This window comes from Coturnix japonica, chromosome 17, assembly GCF_001577835.2.
Source record: "Coturnix japonica isolate 7356 chromosome 17, Coturnix japonica 2.1, whole genome shotgun sequence".
Classification (NCBI taxonomy): domain Eukaryota; kingdom Metazoa; phylum Chordata; class Aves; order Galliformes; family Phasianidae; genus Coturnix; species Coturnix japonica.
In genome coordinates, this window is record NC_029532.1 from 7,681,119 (window position 1) to 7,707,702 (window position 26,584).

The 26,584-nt window shown below is 40.8% G+C and overlaps 1 protein-coding gene across 3 annotated transcripts in view; it reads left to right on the top strand.

Moving 5' to 3' along the window:
• The first annotated feature begins 9,039 nt into the window (after positions 1-9,039).
• The window catches only part of LHX2 (LIM homeobox 2), a 33,299-nt gene continuing 15,754 nt past the window's right edge, over positions 9,040-26,584 (top strand). Inside the window, exons 1-3 of one of the 3 annotated variants that reach the window (XM_015879388.2) lie at positions 9,040-9,391; positions 23,622-23,827; positions 24,308-24,690. In XM_015879388.2, coding sequence (XP_015734874.1) covers positions 23,628-23,827; positions 24,308-24,690 — 583 coding nt within the window. In that variant the 5' untranslated portion in view covers positions 9,040-9,391; positions 23,622-23,627. Of the gene's footprint in view, positions 9,392-20,516; positions 20,774-23,621; positions 23,828-24,307; positions 24,691-26,584 lie in introns of those variants that run through there. The other 2 variants (XM_015879386.2, XM_015879387.2) reach the window with 2 other exon arrangements.

Here is a 26,584-nt window from a genome sequence, read left to right on the forward strand (position 1 = left end):
GAAGAATTAGAGCGCTGAGTTATTTCTTGATGTCAGTTTGATTAGTTCTCTGACACTTATGGTTACATTCCACACTGGGGAAAAAAATCCCAGGATGCAAACCAAAGTACACTTCTCCAAACCTCACTCATTTTATACGTCAATTTTATTTATGTAATTACTGTAACTGTACCACATTGAGACATAATGAGGAAATACCACGAGCTATGAAAATCCATCCCCTTCTGTATTTAATGAAGGAACTTTTAATAGTAAACTGCTGCAGACTGTTTTTGCAAGACTGCTGCTATCTTCCCTTCCTCTGAAATGGGGATAACGTCCTGGTGGATGTGATCTTTTCTAACTGGTTCTTAATCTTTTGCAGAATCATTTAAAATCATATGGAGGGAATATCTCAGTACTTCTGCCTCTAAAATGAAGCTATCATTAGTAGATCTGACTTATTGTAATCTTAGGAAGATTAGGTGGCATTTCACCAGTGTGTCGGTAATGCCCCTGGTCTTTGCTACTAGTTATCCTTAAGTATATGTCTTTTTCTAGACTTCCCATTTAATTTTGATGGAATATTTAAAAAAAAAAAGAAAAAAGAAAAAAAGAAAAGGTTTTGAAATATATATATTTGTTGTTTTAATCATGGAGCTATGAAGACAAAGTCAAGAAAAGGCTCCCGTAAGTAATACACAGGAGTTGGTTTATAAAGTAACTAAAGTTGAACCACTAAGTAATAGTGACCACTGTATAATTAACTTCAACATCCTCAGGGGAGAGATTGTACAAAAAAAAAAAGAAAAAGAAAAAAAGAAAAAAAAAGAGGAAGCTAGTTAAAAAGACCCTAAAGTCAGAAGTGAGGAAATTAAAATCCTTCAACTCAGCATGGAGGCTACTTAAGCAACCATAACAGTGTAACAGAAAGCATGCATAATCCTAAACAAAAAAGGCAGCTGACAAGCAAAAATGAATGATGTAGATACAGGAAAGTTCGAGAAGTTAGTATAGTCAAACTTATATTTTTTCTTGAGGTAGAAATTTAACTTTTGAAGTCAATAGGGATAAAATGCTGTGGCTAAGATACACAGTGAAGATTAGAAGGATGACAGAGGATTTGAGGAGCAGATAGCCTGACATGAAAACAAGATTTTTTCAAGTACTAAGAAGCAGAAAGCCTGCAAGAGATTTTGTAAGTCCAGTGGACTGTATGGTAGAAAAGTGAGAAAGCTAATGAGAACATAGAGAGTGAAGTGAATTGTTTGCATTAGCATTTTACATAAAAATTTAGGCAAAATAGATCTACCAGACTTCCTCCTACCAGGCAGTGTAGAGGAGGAAAAATAAAGGAAGATGTGCTGGAACACGTTCACATATTAAATTAAAAAAACACTTCCAAAGACTAGAGAATAAGTTCAGGGGGGATCTAGAAAAAATACCAACAAGAATACGCAACATGTTTAAAAGCAGTTTGTCTACTAAAAGACTGGAGAGCAATTACCCTCTATAGAAGATGAAGAGTAGTTCTGAGAATGTCAACATGGAGACCTGTATGTGTCAGTAGTAAGAAACAGTAACAGTTGCACATCACTTAGATTAGGATGATTTGGTCAGAGTTGAAATTTGAATGCTTTAACATTTACTGTTTCTAACAAAAAAACTGTCAGCAAGTAGGAAAATAAAAGGTAGGCTTTCAACAGACCAAAAACTCATGGTGGGGGGAGGGTTAACTTCAAATATACCCCGTTCATTGACATTAAAATATCTGTTAATTATAAAAACGTGGGAATAAACACCAATGGTGCACAAATGCAATGTGTGTTCAAGAGCATATCTTCCTCTAATTTGCATTATCCATGCAAAATGTGTTAAATTTAAAAATAGCCACAAACATTATATTAACTATGATGAGTTTTTAAATGTATGGTTCCATCTCTAATGCTGGACTCAGTTCTCACCTTCTCAGTCTAAAAACATGCAGTGGATATAAATATTCCCACAGATATTCCAGAGACACAATATTAATCAAGCTATTAAACACATAATTCCAGTTGAAAGATAATGTAAAATGTTTATATTAATTAACGGAGAAATTTTACCCAAATAAATATGTAAGCTATTACAGAGACATACAACAGATAAACTGCTTCTCATACCATGCAAAAGCAATGGGATGCCCAGTCCAATGGGAAGCAGGTAATCAAGAATTGTTTTCAGTTCTTTGTTAGCACAGCTTGTAAATAGCCCATGAATTCTGTGCCTCAGTTATCATAAGATCCAAACATTTATAAATATTTTTAAAGTAACTAGAAATTTACACTCTGAATATATCTGATTGTATTACTTGGTGTGAACAATTTAAGGGATGCACTAGTGTGAATCTCACCTAACTTCAGGTGTGCAATATTAAAGAGCTAGAACAGTCTAGGCTAGTTGCGTAGAATTTCTGTTATTAGCAGACAGAAACAGAGAGCCTAGGACCTTACCCTAAAATGAATGGAGGTGCCTTTTTCTCTCTGTTGGATAGAGTGCTAAGATTACTTAATTTTAGGACACAAAATACAAGAAGAGATGAGCCATGTCCTGACTGCCTGGTATTAAGAAGCTTTTCTCCAGGAAAACATTCTGGGGTTTCAGATAATCATTTATGGGGACAGGCCACTGTATTAGACTATTTTTTTAAGATTCCATTTTAGACAGTCTGTCTGCATTGCAATGTTTGTGGGAATCAGCAAATTAACCAGGAAAATTATGGGATTTTAAAAATAAATCCATAAGAGACTGATGTCTTTGCATGGACTCTGGTGATTTATGTGATAAACAAAAGCAGTTGGAAAGAAAGCCCAAGCATGGTATGAAGTGACTGGTAATGATAGACTCCCCAACAATTGTGTTATATATAAGTGTTTGGTCTAGAAACTCCTAAATCACTTTCAGATCCTTGGGCTTTATCAGAGAGGGAAACTTAATGTTTTGTAGTGTTGAAACTTCTTAACATTGTAAATTTTATGTTTTCATGCAAGATGACATAATAAAATTGCCAAATTATGTCTGCCAGTGGCCCATGTTTAAAAGTGGAAAAATAGAAACGTCAGTAGTAAATCCAGTGCTTTACTGAAATAAATCATGCCACACTGAAAACATTTGGTCACAAGGAAAACCACGTTGCTCAAGTTTGCATAATTAATTTTTCATATTTATGAGGAATCCTGGCATTCAAAATAATTATGTTCTTTTGCCAACATTATCATCTCCTAGACTGTTGTACTGCGAAGTTACACTCTGGTACAGTTGGAAATCTTTCTAATTCTAAAGTTAGTTACCTTCAGTCTGAGCTTAAGTAATGCTTATTGTGTTGCTGTCATAAATCACTGGTTGGCCATCAAAGTGTTTTGCATGCAAACATGCATGAAAACAAGGAAGTGTGTTCACCTGTTGTTTGTTTGGTTTTTTGTTGTTGTTTTGTTTTGGTTTTTTGGTTCTTGTTTTGTTTTGATTTGTTTTATTTTAATAGGTCTATAATGATTAAGTGTTTTATGTACTTATACAAACCATCCGACTTACACACTATCACCAAAGTAGTACCTAGGAGTCTTAACTATATATGGGATAGACTTACATGGTAAAGATGAGAATTACTCCAGTTTTTCCAATTTCACCCTCTTTTGTGTTTCATCATTCACAATTGTTGTCTGAATCCTCGTTTTTGGCATTGTGTCCTTGATTTCCATGACCCCATTCTTCTGTATGAATGACCCTGTTCTTCTGTAGCATCTCTTTATCATTTCTTCTTCCTCACATCCCCAGCTTCCTCCTCTTCCATCTGACTAAATCTGCTTTTGGAGTAATGTCATCACTATGTTGCCTACTGTCAGATCTACTTATTTATTCCAAACCTGCCTCCTCTTATCCTAACTAAAATCTCTCATTGTCTTCTTGAAAGCTCTTCATAGGTACCTAACCACCCTGCTAGCACAGGGCTAAAGAGAACTTGAATCTTTCCTTTTCAGCAAATTGTCCTCTGTTTGTAATCACTATGCACATTCAGGATCATAACCATGTATGATCAATGCTTTTGTTTTGAAAATAAGTTTTGCTTGAACAAAGTCCAAAACTCTTTACGTATGGAAAGGAAAAAAAAAAGAAAAAAGAAAAAGAGAAAGGAACATGTAGATAAAATGTAGAAGAAGCATAAAGATGATATATATCAAGAAGCCTGAATATTGTAGTATTCTAGCTTCAGAGAAGATAAAACATTAGTAAAGAAAAAGCAACCTTCTTCTACCTTGACCCCCTGGTGTGCTTTAACTGTGACCTCAAGAAGCCATATCTAGATAGGAGAGGGAGTTCAGTTTCCTAGGCCCATTCAATTGTAAGCTCCTCTGCAAAGTCTCCCAACATGGGGTCCAATTAGTGCCTCTTGTATTGGTGATTTTTTTTTTTTAGAGATCTGCTGAAAGCAACTGGAATAAGATTCTCAGAGTAACTACTATATGGCTGCAGAACTCTCTATCATTTTTATTCAAGATAGATTTTTACTGGAGTCAGGAGTTTTTGACTAAGCAAACTGGGATCAGATCCATTCTTTTGCTAATTTTTTATCCTTGCCTGATTCCTATTTCTGCCGTCCACTTTGCAGACTTTATTAGTTTTTCTGTAAATTAGAAGTAGTAATATTAACTACTTCTGTTAAGTGCTTATGATTTTATCAGTGAGAAAAGGCAATATTTAATTTCCCGAATTACCTACCTTCACTGAATGAGCAGAGCCCTTGTAAATCATTCTAAATTAGGGCATTGAGAAATGTTGAGTCCTAAGTTAAGCTTTGTAAATGCTGGAAAGATATAGAAAATAACCATAAGGTCCATCAGCTAGAAGTTTTCCAAACAACAACAGAACTATGTTAATTATTCAAGGAAATCAAATCACATTAACCCTGAATTCAGGTTGTAAAACCATGATCACTTTCCTTTGGCACAACCCAAAAATCTACTATACCTATGGAAAGAAGAAAGCTGAGCTGAATTTATCCTCCTGCTCAGAGGGCACTGGGTTATCTTGACTGGAACAGGTTGCCCAAAGAGGTTGTGGATACCCTATTCCTGGAGGTATTCAAGGCAAGGCTGGATGTGTCTCTGGGCAGCCTGGGCTGGTGGCTGGCAACCCTGCCTGTGGCAGGGGGGTGGAAACTGGATGATCTTTGAGGTCCTTTTCAACCCAGGCCATTCTATGGTATGATATGATTCTATGACTGTTTCTTATCCACTGATAATAATAAGTAAACTAAAAACTGTGTAATTCTCTGATATGCTTGAGCTAGAGCATGCTAACTATTGGACTATTGCTACATAATTGGGACTGACTGCTGTTTAAAATATGGTAGAAAGAATTAGCATTGTAAAATGTTGATTGGATATGTTATGATCCTAAAACAAGTCAGACAGCCTTTGTGCTGGTAAGTATTCTAAGCTGAATTATATTTGATATAATTTGATATAATAATGTTTGACTGATACAACACAGAAAGGAATGTTTAAAACAAACCAACAACACTCACACAGGAGAAAAAAAAACAACAAAACACACCACTGCCTGCAGTTCAGAAACTAATCATGCTGTCCTATGAAATAATCACCTAGTTCAGTCTAAGTGAACCCAACTAAGGATCACAGAACCAGGTCCACTGCTTGTATTTTACACTTAACTCTCTCATATCAGATGAAGAAGTAACACGAAGTCTATTTTAAGAAATATTTCTTCTTTCTATGTAAATTCCTGCTCACCAGTGATTACTTACAAATACTCCACTAGGGAAGCTGAAATAATTAAATAAACAATTTAGAAGCTGATGTAGAAAGCATTGATTGCTCTAGCTCAGCTCACCAGGCTCTTGAGATGCAGAACTCCTTGCCAGCATAACAACAGATTTGGAAATAACCGGAGTTCCCATTTCTGTACCTGTAATAAGCTGGAAAGGACAGAAGTGGTAAATGATGGAAAGACAATTAGTACAAGAGCAGCTTCTGTTACTAATCCAAGCGTTGTCCCTACGCTGCGGGTATAGCAGAGGACTATAATCAGGATATTGTGCTAGTGTAACGCCTACCTATTTAATACAGTGATACCAAGTTCAGAGACTTGCTTTGAAATTCATACTTCCAGTAACTTTTTGAACTGAGTTATTCATATCTCTGTATTTATGTTGTTTTTGTTTACTTTGTTTGCTTATTTGTTTGTTTTTCTAATCTCTGACCTGCTGGTTGCTAAATAAAATAGCCCTTCACTGCTGCTGACACAATGGTTGCAGGGCTTACTAAATACCTACGGTATTTGCATTTTCACTTAATCAAACTGCATTACACAGATAGATTCAGTCCAGAAAATGGTATGCAATTTCCTCTTTCTTTCTTCCTTTCACCTAATAGCAGAGAGGCACCAGAGGGTTACACAGGGATGTGTGTTACAGGCTGCCTGCAGGACCCTAGCGGACTAGGCTGTATTTAATGAGCGCGTCTTCACTGACAGATTCATTATTTGTGTTCGGTCGCTTCAAGTCAAAACTGATTAGTTACACTTACTGCGGCAAAGATTTAATGATTTTATTGTTTATCTTCAATTTATTTTGATTAACATCTCCGTTCTTTTCATTGCAAGTGCAATTAGGTGTAATATAACAGCTACTACTTTAATTTTGCTGAAATTAAGATGAATAAGTGACGGATTATGGCACTTTGTTTAGCAAATAAATCATAGTTAAGAGGACTGTATTAGTAATAAATGCAAAAACAGACAATCTAATTAAAATGCGTGGAGCTTATAGTTTGAGTTTCCAGAAGTGTAATGAATTTTCATTTTAGAAATCAACTAGATTTTGGTGTACTACTTAATTATTGACAGCAAGATGAGAGAAAGGTACATTATTCTGTAAATCATCTTAATTTCTCATATTATGCTGGTAGAAGGTTGGTACAAGCAATGACATGGAGGCATGCATTTAGATTTTTTTGAGTGCTCAGACTATGTTTTCAGGAAACACTGCAATTAGGGTATAGATAAAAAGAGAGTGAGGGTCTAAAATGAGGAAAAAAACTCATTAGTTCAATTCTCACATGTTCAGATTTCAGCATTTTCTGCAACAGATTAATATTCTCTAAGTCCCAGTCATGATTTTCCTTTAAGTTCGTAAGATTCAATTCACTGCCACACAGCAAAAGCCTCAAGACATGTAAGATGGGAGAAGGAACTGACGTGAAGAAAACTGAACCCAACAAACAGTGAGCAAATCAAGATTGCTCTACACAAGCATCCCCAAATCATGGGGCAAGTAGCAGGGCAGCAATCCTGGAGCCGGCTTACTGTGGGGGTCATATGGGCTTAACTTCTGATTGAGGAGAACCAAGAGGAAAACGAACCCTTCAGAATCAGAAACTTTATCCCTCTGATGTTTAAAAGACCTTGTATTTGACAGGACAGCTTTGAAGATAAAGACCGAAGCACTCTCCAGCTACAGGCTGTTCAACACCCCACACTGCTACGTGCTATGTGCACTTTACTTCAGTTTCACAGAGTTCAGTCATATTAGAAAGAAGATAGTGGAGACATTTTTAAGTATATTGTACTATATTTTTGAGGCTTCTGTACCTTGCCCAAGCTCTCTTTACAGAGCCTGGGAGAGCTCAGTTCCATTCTACACATTACTATCGTAGTTCCTTCCCACTGTACTGTCTCATACTGGCCTGTTGCTCTTGGCTGGCCAATGTGCAAATTGGTTAACAAAAATATGCTGGCACCCCTGACATTTGAGATATCTCTAAACGAAGGGGCTACCACTAAGGACAAGAGAGGGAGGACAAGGAGAGACTTCTGTTTCTTAACATGCAATATCCTTTTTTTGTTTCTTTGTTTTTTCTCCCGCATAGGAGAATTCTATCCCAGGGATTACAGTTAGCAAGGACTAGGACCAATATATGCCCTACTAAGACCCTATTTTGACACTATTCCCATTCCCATTGTGGGCTTAGAGGATGGGGAGAGGAAAAAAAAAAAAAATGGATAATGCAATCCATAAGATCACAAAGCCTGTAAGAGAATACTTTGTTCTTCTTAAAGTGATCTTCTTATATTACTGCTTCTTTTTTAACATTTTAAAGATTACACAATGTCCCGATGAAAGCTGTTATTGAAAGAAGTGTTCATTATGATTAAGTAGTCATTTTGAGTTTGTTTGTTGCTCTACCTTATTTTGGAATTCATCACCATATAGTCCTCAAAAGACAGAATTTCAGGGGCGGTACGAATGTTTTTCAGCTAACAATATGCCTCATAGATTTAAGAGACTTAAATATCATTTTTTAGCAAATGCCTGGGGGAGAAAAAAAAAAAGAAAAAAAAAATAGCTAAATGAAAAATAATTCCTGTCCTATGGGTGCAGTGGAAAAAAACAATTAAACATCACTGAATTCATTTTTACTAGCATGAAGTAAATAAAGGGAGAAGGAGGTGCACTGACGAGATTCCTTTTCTCCTGACTATATTGATCAAATTTGCTAATTCCATTAAAACAAGTATCTACTCCTAGACACATAAAGTCAAACAAACTAATAAATCTAGAGGCTTTTAACAAGGCGATATATGAACTTATTTATAAGTGTTTCTGTGTGTCACAATCCCTCTTCTAATATTACTTTTTAATATTGGATAAATAAACAGATGATTGAGAAAGACTGAGCAAGAGGGAGAAAGAGAGGAAACAATGCTAATGACCAAACCAACCTGTAAAAAGCAGCCTGCTCTGACTGGAGCCCCAGCCATCAGCTGAGTGTCATGTAGAGAGGCAGGAAGAGCCGGGGGAGGCTGTGGAGGGGTTGGCGAACTGGAGACTGGCAGCATCATTGGTTTGAACAGGCCGTGATTGATTTGTCACCGGAGGCCCATTTGACTGGGCAAAAAGCCCTTCTGATCTCAATCTCTCTCTGTCTCCTTACCTCTGCTATCCCTTTCTCCCTCTCTACATTTTGACACTGGCACAGCAGCTGGGCAAGGGGACTCAAGTTGTGGCCGACACAGAGCAAAAGGGTTGAAGGTCACTGCTACCGAAAACATATAACAACAGACAAGAGAGATCCAGCTCATCATACTTCTCGTTTTCTATCTTGCCTTTAGATCTCCAGAGGTTTACAAAGCCCCAAATACACAGAGGCAAATACACAAACACACCATTCCCCACGCAGAAACACATAACCAAAGCCTCTGTCCTTCCCTTTCCCTCTCTCTCCCCCTCTCTCTCACACATACTCACGCACACACACACGCACACATTCTCTCTCCACCCCTTCCACCTTGTTGTTATCTGTGGCTGGGAGAAACATCTAGATCTACAAATATTAATTACAAAGGACAACAAAAGGTAAGAAGGCATAAATTATCAGAGGTGTCGTGATGTTATTTCAAGTCAATTGCAAATGTGTGAGAGGGGAAGATTTCACCCCAGTGATTCCTGTTTGCCTGGCTGATGGGGACCGGAGCCGATTCCCTCCCAGAACTGCTGCAGCTATGCCTCAAACCACACACTTTCCAGCAGGAGCCATCAGCATGGGCCTTTCTGAATTCTCTCTTTATTTCATTCATTAAGGGCATTAGGCAAGTTGGAATCTGTATGAAAAGGATCCTATGGGAATACTGTCTCCAGGGTAGGTATTTTCATGACTTTCCACATCCTGAGGCTTTCTCTGTATCTCTTTCTCTCTCTCTTGTGTTAGATGGAGCTTTAAAGGAGGCTGCACTCATCTTCCAGCTAATCTGGGGGAAGGAAATAATCTGAGCTGCATATATTGAATGAAAAAGTATTTTATTTTATTATTTAGATAGTTACTAAGAAATTATGAGACCTGCTTAGTTGTGTTAATTGGCTTTGTTGCTATTATTGTTAGTCCTGACTGTTTTCAGGTTTTTCTCACACAGGAAAATGAAAATTGCCTTCGTTATGCAAAAAGAAAGATATAGCAGACAGGACAACAGCAAAGAAATATTAGTTAAACAAAGGCAGACTTTAAATTAAATGTGCTGTCGTGTTCCCATAAAAGCAGGACAATCTCAATGCTATAGCTCATTTCACTTGGCAAAAGAACATGGCATCAGTTTTTTAACTTTAAAATAGTTTAATGAACACGAATGGAGAAATAATTTTTCTGTGTATTTAGCTGCCTATAAAGAAGAGAGAATGCTTTAACTTTGATCGCCACAATTAGTTCCCTGGGTATCTAGAGGGGAACAGGGCAGCCCTGGGAGCCTCAGTTCTTTAGATACAAAAGCATTTAGATCGCTTTAGAGCAGTTAATCCTGAGACTGGCTAGGGTCCCTTTTGTTTTCTAACTCCATTGTGGGTTTTGTTCAGTTTTTTCTATTCGCATGATTGACTGCCCAATGGATGCTAATTATCCAAATGTCGCTTCTGTCCTTTGAGTGACTTTCTATGTATTATGGGCAACTGTCATGCATTCTGTCATTCTATATCATATTACATGTATTATCATATGAAAATGGTACTCTGCATAAAGGAAGGTGTCTGAACCAGCAGATGCTGCAGATATTTAAAGGACTTGCTTAATCTGAATGGATTTTCTATAGAAAAATTGGTCAAAAAGCATATAGGGGAGAGTCAGAAATGGAAAGTTTATCAGGTAATTATTTTTGTCCTTTTACTGTTTACATGATAATGTACAAAGCGTTAACTGTCTCTGCTTCTGAAATCTGCAGCCACCTTCCTCCTCCCGAACCAGGCAACCCGTCTGTATTTATTAGAGTATGACAGCTTAAGCTAATTAAACTGATATCTGTCTAAAATAATAAGCCCTGAAACTTAGAATAAACATTATGATTATAAGCTGAAAAGGCAGCTATACAAATGTGGCATCAATGCTATATTTTAATGATAATGTGAAATTCCTGTATGAAGAACACTGGATGTGGAACTGCAAACAATAATAAAGTTCTGCAAAGACATTTTCACTATAAATATTTTTACTTGGATCATTATCTCTTTACTTGGCGTTAATAAGACTGAGGGCTAACACAGATGTGAACTGGCTTTTTTTTTCTTTTCTTTTTTTTTTTTTTCCCCCACATATATGAACTTATATTTAAAGGATATAAAAGGAGAGGTTTTTACTCCAATATTTCCACTAAAATAAACGTAACACACCTCGGTGTAATGTGCATGCCAACACTTAACAGCAATGCAAGATTTATAGCAATAGGGCTTCTTAGATTTGTACTCTGGGGTCCATTGAATCCATAGGCACATCTAGAGTTTCCTCTCCTAAATGTTATAATAGCATTTTATATTTGGCATTGATAGAAATACTGTGGATATATAACACTGAAATTAATGATCTTGTCCTTCATCAGATATATGTGAAATACGTTTCCATTTATTGTAAAGCTAAATCTTGTGAAATGTGTACTTTATGAAACAACAAAAAGATCCCATAGAAAGACTTGCTCTGCTGTATCAAGATGCTTTGAAATTTTACAATGATCAAATATACATGATCAAGCTGTGCTTGTTAGGGTACGAGGGGCTCAAAACGGTCAATGATTATTGATCAGACTGTTAAGTATTTGTTCGCGATTCTTTATATCCCAAAAGATTCAGGGAAATGAACAGTGAAAAATTGCATCAGAGTCCACCTTTGTTTGAGACTGATGTATTGAAACAGAGTATTCATTTGCCAAATCTGTGGGAAAAATTGTGTAGTAAATGATGACATGATAACTCAAAGTGCAGAAATTAGGTGCTCCCTTTTTAAATTATCTTTGTTTAATTTTAAATGCTAATTTGAAAATGTGAAGACAGTCTTTGTAGAACATGAATAGTGAATTATTGATAAGAGCAGATTTGCACAGAAAAAAAACAGAGGTACAAGCATCGCTAATCCACTGACCTTTACATTGCATCTTACACTGTGCTCATGCAAAAAAATTTTGAAGTGAAGTTGCAGTGAGAGGGACTGAAGAGAATCCACGGTGGGAAAGTAGAAATTTCTGTTCTTTTTACAAAAGAGCAGATCTTACGGAGGTGCTATTACTGTCTTTTGGTAGTTTAATAAGTATTACTTCTCACGAGTACTTCCAATTAAATGTTTTCTTACCATATCACCATTTGGCAAAAGTCCCAAAATATTTGCATAATAATTCCTTTTTTGTTTCTTGATATTTCTACTGTATCTATTTCTTCAAGCCCACCTTACATACTATTTATTATTTGAAGACTAACCATAAAGTTTGTTCTGTAATTCAAAATACTGCATGTGTTGAAAGGGAGCGCTAATGCATAATTCTTGCAAAATCAGAAGGCATGCTTTATGTGACTTCATTATGCTTTACATTGCATAAATTCACAAGATCTTCCCTGAACACAGAGAGCAGTTAAGATAAACTTACTATACATTAAAGAAAACTACTGAACACAAAGAATTATTTCTGCAGATATTTGCCTCTAAGAAATGATGACATATGTCTGTGTCTGAATCTACAAATAGATAGATGGATATACACACATATGTTCATTCACACAAACAAATTTACATACAGAATCTTTTGTAAATTTTAAAAATCAACAATACATGTTTTCTATCTCATTTTAGGTGTTAATTCCCTTAAAGTTGCTTCATATTTCTCTAAATATGAATATCATGAAAATAATCAGCCATGTATATACTTAAATAAAAAGTTTGCAGAGTATAAAATTGGCAAAATGTCACTGATTGGTTGGAAATGCCCTTTCACCTTATTGTGTCTGACCTGCCATTTAATTAATCTGTTCTTGTCTGAGAGCAGACAGTGTTAAAGATAAGCAGCACATTGAGCAAAGCCTACAGCACTTTGAATACATATTCAGCTTTTTTATAATATAATTTTACTTAGCTATATTGATAAGATTCATAACTTCTACTTCAGTTTGTATCTTACCTAATTTCTCCTGATTGCAAATATTTACATGTGAGAGTCTGCATTTACCTCTTCTCTTTCAGCTGCATCTGTTCTAATTGCCTATGCTGGTGCTATAAAGTTTGCATCTGCTTTCCATACCTGCTTTCTGTGTTTTCAGATCATGTTTTCGAAGACATGCGGTGGGCATTCAGGTAGTCCAGATAAGGATTTATAGTGACAAAATATTGACTGGATTTGGTATTCACTTATGAAGGATGACGTTAGTGCCACAAAAATCCCTGTGATGTACAGGGAATAGTTAATTAATTAAAGGACCTGCTAATTGCTACTTGAGGTACTGTGTGGAGATGATGAAGAGTGCTTGGTACAAGGTTAGGTTCTCAGTTTTGAGTGAACATTTTCATTTAAAGGATTTCTTTAAAGTACATCCTAATTTTTTTTAATGATTTTTTTTCCAGGTTACTGTATCTAGTTCAGACTCAAGTGTTCAATTGAGCTTCAATTAATTATAATATATAGTCGGGGTGCTTTAGCTGGGATAGATTGATGGAGAAGCTTTGTTTCATTTGGTGCAGGTGGCACTGTTTAATAAGCACAAGGGAGAGTGAATAATGTAGTGTTTGCAAAGAGAAATAAGTGCAAAATAGAGAGGTGCAATTAGATCAGCTGAAAAAATAATAATAAAGGACAAATATTAAATGGTCAGGTATCTTGCAAATAACAGATAAAATAGTAATAAGTGTCTCATTGAAAACTGCCATCTTAATTTATGAATATGTAAAAGTATTCCTTTAAAATAAATCTAGTGAGCTAGTCTTCTGCCTTCATTAGGCAGGCACATTTCCATATCTGAAAAATACCAGAGTACTAATTTTTAAACACTACCTATTATTTTTCTTATACTGAAGTATAGGTAGGATTCTAAATAACAATGACTTCAAATATGAACTTCTAAACTGTATTATAAAAAAAAAAAAACTCAAACCTTTGGCATTCTTTAATTATTGCTATTTCATAGTGGATAAAAATTACCCCATGTAAAATTAATCTGTGCAAACTTGTAAATCTATATCAATAATTTACTAGCAGATGAGTGGCTTCATGCTTCTCGTTCATGCACTGAAGATAAAATAAAGTTGAAGAAGATTATACAAAAGAAAACGAGATTGTAGATAAAAAATAAAGCCCTTGAGAATGAAAATCTTCTTCTAATTGCACACAGCAGAATAAAAAGGAGTATATACCACTGAAAGTAATGTTATTCGACTTAAAAAAAAAGAGTATCTGGTAGCTAAGAGGATACTCTTGTGAGTTACTTAATAAAAGTGTGTGTATGTATTAGGCATTTCAGCAACACTTCTGCATCTAAAAATTTCAGCTGTAGACAGATTTTCCACAGACGATTCCCCCCTACTGCTAACCTCTTAAATATACCTATAAAATACAAAATGTTCCCAATCACCTCCAATAAAGGAAGCTTCCTTACATTAAATGCGTCTAATATTTGGGTTGGAAATCTGAAGTGCTTTCTGATGTGGTTAAATTCACAAAGAAATGTGGTTGTAGAACAGAAAGGAGGGCATTCAGAGCACATCACTCTGAATATTTGCAGATGGACACGGAGCTGTGGAAGTTTACTTATGAAATGTGGAAATAATCATATTCTTAGTCTCTGATTATTCAGCGGGGGTAATACTGTCGGACTCTATCTACAAACCTTATTTTTGCTGTGTGTAGCTATGTTTACTAAATCCATGATATACCCAATCAGGGCAGCCTCCCAAAGCTCCAGGATTGGCTGGTATTGAACTTGTAAAATGTTTATGAGTGAGTGTTTGCCTGGTAATGTAGCCCTGGGTGCCCTGCTGTCAGCATGGAATTACTGATACTATTACACTCATAGGGGTTTGGAGGGAAGAGAAGGGGAGCTGGGTAATGGCAGGGAACTTTCTCATCTGAAGTCTCAATGTGTATTTAGACAAAATAATTTTCACCAAAAAAAAAGTCACTGCTTTGTTTTTTAAAAATAATCCATACACTTACACTAAGAAATGTTTTGCTACAGATTACAGGTACGTGAGCTCAAACTGTATAGTGTCTTTATAAAATAAATTAAAAATACATTATTAAGAAGCAGCTACACTGCCAGGTCCAAGAAGAGACATTTTTGCAATCTTCACCATTTTCGGTGCACGAATTTTACCAAATGACTAAAAATTAACAATTCATACTGTGTAAAAATATTCTGTTATTTACTATAGTAGAATCTCAAGTCAGGCAATCAAATCTAAACACAGCACCAAAAATCCATCCAAAGAAAACCCTCTATAGCTATCCTGAATATACAGCCACTGACCTTCAGAATCATATTTTCTTTACCCATTCACTATAATAAAAATGAACATTTTGTCATCACTTTGGGAAACTGTGCCAAACACCTTAAAACACATGTCACATGCCAACTTTACTTCATTTTTCTCCTCAGGGAATAGATACATCTGGAATCATAATCACAGATAAAAACCTTGACAAAATTGCACATGAGCCCAGCCCTTCTCTCCAACACCTACCTTTTCATAACATTTAATACAATATTAATATCAGTTACTAAAAAGGCTTCCAACCTTTACATTTCTGACATAACATGTTCAAACCCATATTTCACACTTCTTGTTCTGTTTTAAGTTCAGTGGATTTAACAGGACTCTGGAGAGAAGATCATGTGGCTGAAGATTTCCCTCCCACTCTAACACCCGTAGAGGCAGTTTTGGAATTGTTTAAATAGCTGTGGCTGTATAAACTGAAATATTCAAGATTACGGGTATCTTATTTCTTTCTTGCACATACAGATACATGCTTGTATATTTGTCTGAAACCTACTGCTTGTACCAGCACCAAACAATTTCTATGCAACATCTGGGCAAAACATTCTGAATATTTTCCTTTTAAACTTTATGATTTATTTTTCCTGCGTATTCTTGGTTTATCAGACAAATATAATTAGCTCATATTATATAAGGATATTACTTGGTCTTTTTATCTATGATTGACAGTTTTTCAAATCAAAATAAAACCCATTCTTAGCCAATCATCTTCTTGAAAGCGTGTTGCTGTTTTAAGCTTGGTTTGCTTCAGAGACAGCTAGAGATCTTATTCAGTCAGGGGTAAACGGTGAAATTATAGATCCAACAGATTTCCCACTCCCCCCAGAATGCCTGGCTTAGGTAATATCTAATGGCTAATTTCCTAGACTGATGGTTTTACTGCATGTTTTTATATAACATTAATCAGCTAATGCTGCAAAGAAACGGAATTTGAGAAGTTTGCAAATTTTCATTTTTTATTGTGTTTGTAATTAGTACCATGCTGGAAGTACCTCAGGCTGCTTGCTGTATGGCTTTGTTCATGTCAGAATGGTGATAGCAACCTCTTTTTGTTACATATTTAGCAGCTTTGAAAGACATTTTTTATACAGCAAACGTACTAGACAGCTTTAAAACAAGAGACATTAGATAGGTTGCCAATTATTCATTCAACAGCTCTACGTGCATCAAAAAAATGCATACCACCAAATTTTCCTGAGACAAACCACTTAAATTTCTTGTGACTCATACACCATTTCTGCACTAACTGGGTAGGGATAGCAATCATTTAGACAGAGAAACAGATATTAAATGTTTCTTACCCCGGAATACTAAAAACATCTTTATAAATATGCTCATTTACAGTTTGGGGACAGCATCTGTGGCAAGAAGAGTCTTTTAAAAATACCGAATGGTGTTTCTTAATAAGCTTATTTCATTATTTTCTTTCACTTTAAAATAACCCAAAGTGCCTCATTTGGTATATAGGAAGCGCAAAGAGTGATATATGAATGGAGCAATAATTTCCCAGAATCATTCCAAGTCAGCCTATCGTGCACAAGTGGATCTGTAGCATGTTAGTCTGCCTCCAGCAGCTCAGGGAGATGAAGCTGAGCTGAGCTCCACTTGCTGACAAGAAGCAAACTGTCTCACATTTTAGGAGAACAACATCATTGCCTATAAAAATGAAGAAGAGACAAAATAAATAAAACCAGTTAATGTTGTAGTTAACTTGCAAATCAAGTAAATCTGTTGGTACAGTATTTTAGAAATAAATGGTAACAGCATCACACCAAACACACATTTCTGAACATATAAGCGCTCTGATTTTGATTTAATGGTATATCAGCGTCAGCTATTGCTTCCTTTGCTGGTACACACTTCCTGATGCCTACTGTGAAGGGTGCCCATATTTACAACTGAGTAAGATGATTAATTACACCTTGTCAATCACGGTGCATGAAGACATAACACCACAGCAGACAATGAAGAAGATGCCTGAAGCTACAATTACATTTTAATTCATAGTTTATTGTATACCCCCATATATTGCAGTCTAATAACCGTAGGGGCATCAAAAACATATGAGATATCAATCACTCTGCCCCCTGGTTTTTCATGTTTATATTATTTCACAGCCCTTAAATTACCATAAGTAGTTACTTATTTCCTAAGCTTTCTTATCTCTTACCTTTTGCTTCCATTTATCTTTTATTCTTAGTACCTTTATCCAACAGCTACAAGTATTTGATGGAAGTTTGTAGCTCACTTAAAATCTGTAACAGACAACCTGAAACCCAGCAATTAGCAAAGACAGCTTAGACTTGTGTTCCTTTGTTGAAGGAGGCGTTGAGTCTTTTGTTCTGATTTAGTCACGGTAGCTGGGTGGAAGCTGGTACCTCATTATGTGGTTGGTCTGTTTGTCTGGTAGGTAGCAGATGGTACTGGAGATGACGTTACCAAGAGAGGCAGGGTAGAGAAACTCAAGACCTGTGATTTGTTCACCTGTCACCTATAACAAAATACAGGTTAAAAGACTTTATTATTAGCTGAACCATTTTTTAGTGAAGGAAAAAAAACAAAAAAAAAAAAAACAAAAAAACCTCTCACTTCAAATGAATTTGCATTTGATTGTAAAGATTATTTTGCTGTAACAATTTTTCTGTTGCTCATTATTCAAGAATACCCTGGATTTTATTCTGAACAATGTAAATGTCATTCATGTGTCAGTGTGTACATTAGCAGCTTTGTGTTTACATTCTGCTACTCTCCTTGTGTTTTGGTAGCAAGGGTTGGATGTCTTCATGTGTTTGTATATCCACTTAGAAGGCAAATAGAGATGGCCTGTGAGTTGGAAGTCATGCCATACCTGTCTGACTCGCTGTTGGTTGTATTGGTTCCAGCCACTTATGTTACATAAGTTACATAAAATATCGTACTTGAATTCAAAATATGTATATAAAATCTTTTAGAAAATCAGCAGTGTCAGATGGTGGACAAATCCATGACCATTCCTGCTTCCAAAATCTATGTTATCAGTTATGTGTCACAGAACTGAACTGGTATTCAAAGATCTTTAGTGTAGTACAATATGTAGCTATCAATAAGGATACAACAAATTGCCTGAGTTAAGGCAATGCGCTGCTGCTGTTCCACAGCAAGATGTGGTGTCCGTGGTGTCAAGTGAGCAGTATTCCACATCAACATCACTGGAGGCAAACCTCCCATTTGAGACGGTGTTTGAAATGTCTTGTAATGTAAGGAAGGGATAAATTACTTTATTGACATAACCATTACACAGTGCTAGTAATTCTTTGTAGAATTCTATTCTGAACTGAAACATGAACATCTGTTGTCTCCAAGACGTGACTTTAGGACAGTCTTTGACTAGTTCCCAGCGATGACAAATAACTTGTGTTCCGAGCGGTTTCCAGTGCATTCTGGTGGCTATTTCATACGCATCTCTACTTTGTTCTCCTCTGTGACGTGCAAGTATATTTAACTGCTCAGAGCAGTTCAACACAAAGATGGTAAAAAGCCTTGATTATTCTAAGAACAGAACACGTAAACCTAGCAAGATTTCAATGTAAATGAAGTTGTTCCAATGACGGCGATACCTTCACCCCACCTGTAAGTGGCACATCCCTGTTTCACACCCATAACTCTGGTGCACTAAGCCATGTAATCATTTGTGGGCACAGATAAAGCATCAGGTCTCATCATCTTGTGTTCAGGTTTACTTTCCACTGCTCCGCCTTTTTAATATAATCATAACTGTGATATTCGACATCCTTAGCACCAATTACTGCACCCTCAGTATCCACCTTCTGGGTACATATTAAGACTTGATGAATGCTTTCCCATTGTGCGCTCCTCATCTTTTCTGGAGGCTTCCTGAAGCTCCTGAAGTTCAGAGCAGGCCCCTCCAGCCCCCGCTCCCACAGCCAGCTCGGGCGGAGGAGAAGCCTCCACCAGCAGAAGGTTTCGCGGCCAAGGACGGCACACCCGGCCATGTCCTCATGGCGGATACTGTTGGGAAAGGGCCTTGTTGGAGGCTCTGCGCGCTGTCACTGGGCTCAGTGCCTCGGGCTCGGAGGACTAACGACCTCCGCAGCCCCCAGAGCGCCGCCAAACGCGGGACGCGACCCGCCGCGCAGCGCAACCGGCAACTGGCAACTGGCAGCCGGCATCCGCAGCCGCTGTGCGCTGTGCGCTGTGCCGGGGAGCAGCGCGGCCGGGACCGGAGCGGCGGGGCTGAGTCGGGCCGCGGCCCCTGCGCGCTTCCAGCCCCGAGCACATGCCGGCGGGCCCGGGCGCGGCGGCAGCCAATGGCGGCAGGGCAGGACATGATGTCAGAGGGGCTGTAGAAAAGGCGCGGAGCCTCGCGCGGCGCCCGAGCTGCAGACGCGCCGCTCGCAGGCACCGCGGCGGGCGGCGGCTCCAGCTCCGCTGCCACCAGCAGCACCACCAGCAGCGCTGCTTTTGCTGCCGCTTCTGCTGTGCTCCCCCGCGGCGCGGCCGCCCCCCGCCAGCAGTGCCCCGCCAGCAGCCTCCTGGGCCCGCGGGCCGCGCCGCTTTAAGGAGAGAGGGGGGCCGCCGAGTGCCCGTCCCATCTGGTGCCCATCCAACTCTTCCTCCTTCCCCTTGGCTTTTTCTTTTCCCAATGAGCTCCAGCAGGCTGGGGGAGGAGCGGGGGAAGGAGCAAACTTTGCCCCTGAGCTGCTGCCGCTGCCAGCCCTCTGGACTGTGAGTGCGTACGGTGGGCACCCGCCCCATCCTTGCAGCATCAGCCTGCTCTCCGCCTGCTGCAGCCTCCCTCTCCCTCGCTTTCCTCCTCCAAATTTCGCACAGTACGATGTAGGGGCTGGTCGTTACTCTTTTTATTTCTCACCGAAGATGGTGCGTTTTTTTTAAATATCTATTTCTCTTATTTATTAATTCCTCCCGATCGTAAGCCTGCCCAGCCTCCTGCCAGCTGGGCCAGAGCGTAAAGCCTGGGACTGCACCTGGGGCAATGAGCCCTACGCTGAAGAATCCTCCCGGAGGGATGCGCCGGGGCCGCGCAACAGCCTAGCTCGGCGTCCCGGAGCGCGCAGCGCCGCTCGGCCCCTCTCCCTCGTCCCCTCCGCCCGCCTGCTTTGCACCCCGTCCCCTCGAAACCTCGGATCAGAGCCTGCGCCCCGCTCCGGAGATCTCCGCCGCGTGGAGAGCCCGGAGCCCGAGGAGAGACGGGGCGGCCGTGCTAGATGCATGGGGGAGGGCTCCGCTTAATGCAAGTTCTGGGCTCCTGCAGGGACCCCGACAACTGTCAGCAGCAGCAGCAACTCGGGGCCTCCTCCTCGTCTTCCTCAGCGATGCTTTTTCACAGCCTGTCCGGCTCGGAGATGCACGGGGTCATCGACGAGATGGATCGGAGAACCAAAAGCGAAGCACCGGCCATCAGCTCGGCTATAGACAGGGGAGAGACCGAAACGGTAGGAGGTGAAGGAATGGGAGAGTCGTTCAACTCCCTAAACGTAACGAACCCTTCAAAAATACATCTTTTCCTTTAAAATAACAGATCGGGGGGAAACGTATGCAAAATACTAAATCGGAAGAAATTTAAACAGGAAGGCACTCCAAAAGGTTGTGTAAAACCATGGGGAAAGGCATGAAACTGTTAATTATTAATAACATGCATAGTAATAGTAACGCTTGGGTGGAACAAACGGTGCTGCTCTTACAAGAAACAGAAAGCTGGAGCAGCCTTTTGGTAGCGTCCAAGCACGCCTTCCCTTCCCCCAGCCTGTCCGGCCTTCAAAAGTTTTTAGGGAGAGGCAAAGTATGTTTTTGTACCGATAGCGTTTGGGCACAGCAGAATTTTTGTCTGCAGAATGGAAATAAATAGCAGAGAATCCAATCCGGTGTTGTTTTTCAGGTGAGGTGTCTGCACTGAGGTAGGCATTGTAGGACCAGAAAAGAAAAGCCCGAACAAAAGCAAACAAACAAACAAAAAATAAGCAAAACAAAACCCCCAAACTTCCACCACCTTTAAATCATAATTTCTCATAGTAGGAAGATCCATGAGCACTGGATTTATGAACCTGGTAAACGGATCTGGAAGATGAGTTTCAGGGAAATGGATGCAAATCTTTGTAACTTTGCCGCTTTTTATCTTCTATCTGCTGATGGGTAGTGCTTGCATGTTAATGCATTTATATAATAAAGGGACGCATCCATCCTTCGAGCCAGAATTAAGCCAGCAAAGTGGAAGAGATTTCTGAATAATATCAATTTGACTGAGTCAATATTTACCGCATTTTTTTTCTTTTTCTTTTCTTTTTTCTTTTTTTCTTTTAAGTAAAGTAAATTCTGGAGTGAAATTATGGCATATTTTAGTAACTCTGTCTTGTAAGGTGATGTGCAAGGAGGGTGTCCGGTCATGGCTTTTAAGACTTTATCAATGTGTTACTTCTAAATGTTATGTAGAAATGTACGTAAAAGTGACAGTGAGATTATTTGATCCTGAAATATGGGCTAGAGCAGCCTTTGTACCACAGCATCAATTCTCATCTGAAGGGTTTGGGGGGGTTTGTGGTTTTGTTTTGTTTTTTTTTTTTTTTTAAGTTAATATTTCTGCATGAAATTAAACAATATCAAGTCATCTTTGCTGGAATAAATATTGTGGCGTGATATTTTTATCTATCGATATAATTTATTTGTATTTACATGTGTATGTAATTAGTAGTGGAATAGAATACTGGATTCTTAAATACCAGTTCTGGGCATATTTTAGTTACTGGATAAGCAAAGTGGAAAAGTTGTGTTTCATTGAAGTTGATTTAAAAGAAACTACTTCACGTGTAAAACGATCCCAAATCAGAGTTCAGTTAATGCCTTAAAGAAATTAGGCATCAGCAGACTAGTGCCATCGTTGTGTTTACATGCACTTCTGATAGTGGAAATGTACTGCCAACAGTAGTGCTCGCAGTGATGGGGTTTTGTGATCCCTGGAACTGCTGGGTGAAAGTAGTCAGTCTCTCCTGTGCTGGACAAATAGCTCCGTTTCTTTTCGGTCTCCCCGTTAGCTGCCTTCTCTCTTCTCTCTTTGCGCAGGGACTTAAGGCTCTAGAGGAGGAAAAAGTAAACAAACAGATCCCCCCCTTCCCGAATCAAAACAAACTGCGTGTTTTGGGGGGGGTGTGGGGGGGAAGTGTTTCGAGTTGTCTTGCACACGGACAAGTCTGCAGTGTGTTTTTAGCAGAGTGCCATGATAGCAGTAAGTTTAGAATGAAGTGGACAGCAGTGCATCGCCAGATCTGCCGTAAATACTGCTTGTCTGAACCTCTCGGCTCGAACTCTGTTTTAGGGTGTGGGGTGAAACACATGAGAGCACTTACACGGTTTCCGATATTTTTTCCCTTTTTTTCCCTTTTTTTCCCCCCCCCTTTCTAGGAGTTGACGGAATTTGTACGTATTTGTTTTTCTTTTTTTCTTTTTTTTTTCTTTTTCTTTTTTTTCTTTTTTTCCAGGGGGTTTCGATTGGATTGTGATTTGACACTGAACTATTAAATTATATAGGGGTTACATTTAGTTTTATTGCTTCCAAGTTTATCCGAGCGTAATCTAAAGCACTCTGTTGTTTCTCCCCATTTTACTTCTCACTATTTCGTTTTCCCGATAAAACATTCTGCACCTCAGATTTAGTAACGCTCGTCTTCTTCACAGTTTTATTTACCGGTCCCTCCCGTGCTTTGGGTCACGGCAGCTTTGGGTGCATTTGGAAGCAGCTTACAGGGAGCTGCGTCTCTGCCACTGTGGCTGCTGGGGGTTTGATCGTAATTCACTTGGAGTTTTATAGCTAGGAAAATACACACGCGGACAGGCTCCACGTATACGCACTCACAGAGTATTAACTATGCAGATACTCTCCGTGTATCCATAATAATAAAATTTAACATGAACTGTCTGCGATTTTCCCTATTCTAATTGTTGCACCTGGCTGCTGAGGAGAATCTTTTCTCGTTCCTGGGATTGGCAAATTCATAAGAGAAAAGGAAAATAAGAAAAAAGAAAGAAAGAAAAAAAAAAAAAAAGAAAGAAAGAAAGAAAGAAGTCCTGGGTCTCATCCGGACGCCTCCCAGGTTCCTTCTTGCTGCGTTTCCCCCTCCCGCCGGGCCGGGCAGTGTCTGCCCCCGGGGAGCCGCGGGGCCGGACCGGACGGAGCCCCCACGGCGCGCTCAGCGCTGCAGCGGGTGGACACGCGGCCGTGCAGGGGCAGGGGAGCGCAGCAGCGCACGAGTTTCTCCCTCTCGCTAACGGTCCGAAATTGTTTTCCCCCAGCAGACCATGCCTTCCATCAGCAGTGACCGGGCTGCCCTGTGCGCCGGCTGCGGGGGAAAAATCTCCGACCGTTATTACCTCCTGGCTGTGGACAAACAGTGGCACATGCGCTGCCTGAAGTGCTGTGAATGTAAACTCAACCTGGAGTCCGAGCTCACCTGCTTCAGCAAGGACGGCAGTATTTACTGCAAGGAGGATTACTACAGGTACAGCCTGTCCCGGCGAGGGGGGACCCGCTCGGACTTCCCACGTCCGGTCCTGGGGGCTGCGTAGGGGTCGGAGGGCGCGGGGCCCCGGGGGCGGCAGCTCCGGCGGGGCGGGATGGCGAGGGGAAGGGACGCGGCTCTCCTTGGCTGCACGCGGGCTCCGCGAACGCGCGGGGCAGGGAGCAGAGCGGTACCGGGAGCGCTCGCCGTTCCCACGCGCGGGGCCGAGGGCTCGGAGCACGCTGTCCGCCCGGTCGGTTGCGGTCGCGCCGCCGGGGCGGTTCGCGGGGCGGGGGGCAGCTCTCCATGGCGCCCGACCGCCGCGCTGCCGGTGGGAAGCGGTCCCGAGGCCGCTGGCGGGTAGCGGTGCCGGCTCCGTGCGGCTCCGGCCCGTGGCCCCTCTCCTGTCGCCTCCCGAGCGGACCCGACGAAGAGCGGGACGCGCCTCTCACCGCCTCCTCCGGTCGTTCTGTTTTGCAGGAGATTTTCGGTGCAGAGATGTGCGAGATGTCACCTGGGGATTTCAGCCTCTGAAATGGTCATGAGGGCCAGGGATTTGGTATATCACTTAAACTGCTTCACTTGCACCACTTGCAACAAGATGCTGACCACCGGCGACCACTTCGGCATGAAGGACAATCTGGTGTATTGCCGCCTCCATTTCGAGACTCTCATCCAGGGGGAGTACCAGGTGCATTTCAATCACTCGGATGTAGCCGCTGGGAAGGGCCCAGCGTTGGGTGCGGGCTCTGCCAATACTTTGGGACTGCCTTATTATAACGGCGTGGGGACTGTCCAGAAAGGGAGACCCAGGAAAAGGAAGAGCCCGGGGCCTGGGGCAGATCTGGCGGCCTACAATGCAGGTAAGAGACCCCATCTTCCCCCAACAACAATTCAAACAGTTTGTTTCTGTTCACTTCCAAAGGGGGATTTCCGTTTATTTTAGCTTAAACCGTTAATAATAGTTTAGCTGCAGCATAATTATTGAGATCAAGTGCTGTCAAACTGCAATTACAGAAGCTAATATGTTAGCATTTTTCACTTCAGCTGGAAATAAAATGTTTTGAAGCAAGGTCATCTGGTTAAGGAGGGGGAGAAGGAGGGGGGGGGGGGGAGGGTGTAGCCTGAAATAAAANGGGTGTAGCCTGAAATAAAATCTGGAAACCAGAGATTGTAAGTTAGCACTTCAGAGAGCTGTGAATTTTCTTTAGTAGCTACACCCTCAAAGGCTGCTGATGAGTGAATTATTCTGTCCTTCTCCCGAGCTCTTGCGCCTCGGAGTTTAGGAAGGAAAAGGAGAGAGAGAGGAGGCACAGGGGCAGCTGTTTCCCGGCGGGTTGGGCTGCGGTGCCCGCGGAGCCTGCAGGGGCTTCAAGAAGCAGGTGCTGCCGCAGCCTCGAGTCTGCTCCTGCAGTGCCAGGCTCGGCCGGGTTTGTGTGCATCAGAGGTGACTCAGAGGAGTCAGGATATTCACAGCATCTCCATTCGCTGCCTCGGGTCGCAGCCCCTTCCTCTTAACTGAGAGCAGCAGTAAGAAGAAAGGGGGCAAACCTGGCGGCAGCCACAAGCCTGCGGACTCCGCAGGAACTCCGTGTCTCAGGCTTTGTATCTGAGCTGCCAACTTTCTGATGTCCTGTCCTTCCTCGTTTAACCTCCCCACCATAACAGTACTGTAATTCTGTAGGAAAAGGAATTCGAGCAGTCTCCTGCCTCCCTCCCTCTTCCCCTCGCCAGAGCGGTCGCGATCGCCGGCGCTGCTCCCTGTGTGCGATTGGGAAAAGTGGACGGTAGAAAACGTTTAGATCTCGGTGTTGTTAGAACTCAAGGCGGAGGTGGGGTTTCCTTCAGACGTGAGCACCCATAAGGCGTCCCGTCAGTCCCCGGGGATGAAACTCCTGCACCCGTTTCGTTGTGCCACTTCCGTATTGTTTGCGATGTTTCCCGTTGTTTGGAGAGCGTTTTCTTTTCAGTCTGCGGGGCTCAGATTCGTCCCGTAGGGCGCACGTCTGTCCGTCACGTTTTGCCTCCCGGAGGTGGAGTTGTTGGGGTGGGGGAGCAGAGCCGGGCCGGGCAGCAGGAAGGGAGGGAGAGTGTGTGGGGAACGGGGAACGAGAGCCGATGGTTTGCGCTGAAAATGGCCAAGAGAAAAGAAGTACCTCCGAGTGACAAGTACACCTCAGAACAGAATTGCCACCTATCGTGGGTTTGACCGATAGCTGAATAATTTGGAAATCCGTACAAAAATCCGTAGGTGTCCCAGTGGTGAAGGGTGTGTGTAACTGCGAGCTTTCAAACGTTCAGAAAATGTGCGTCCTGCCCGTTTAGAAACGTTTCCTTCTCGGAGGGATTAGGCTGTAATTGCCGTTCCGCTGTCTCCCAGTGCAGGGCAGATGTTCAGTTTCAAAGGACCTGTAACCGAACCGGCGGCATCTGTCCCGGCTGGGAGCGCAGCCTGAGAAAGTCCTGCCGCTCCCTGACCTCCCGAAGGAACCGTCCTTAAATGTACCTTAACAAATCGTTTCCAAATTAATTGCCCTCCCGTTTTGCTTTTCTAATTTTGGGTTAGACCCCGTAACTGGAGCTTAACGGGTCTTCGAGGAATCTTCAGCTTCTCTACTGAAACTATTTATCTACTTAACTGCTTACTAAACCAATAATCAATTAATTTATATGGTAATAAGTGCCATTGAGCTTGGAAATCAGAGCGGGTGTTCTGTTGGTTTAAAATTTCACAAAGCAGGAAATGATTGCAAAGCC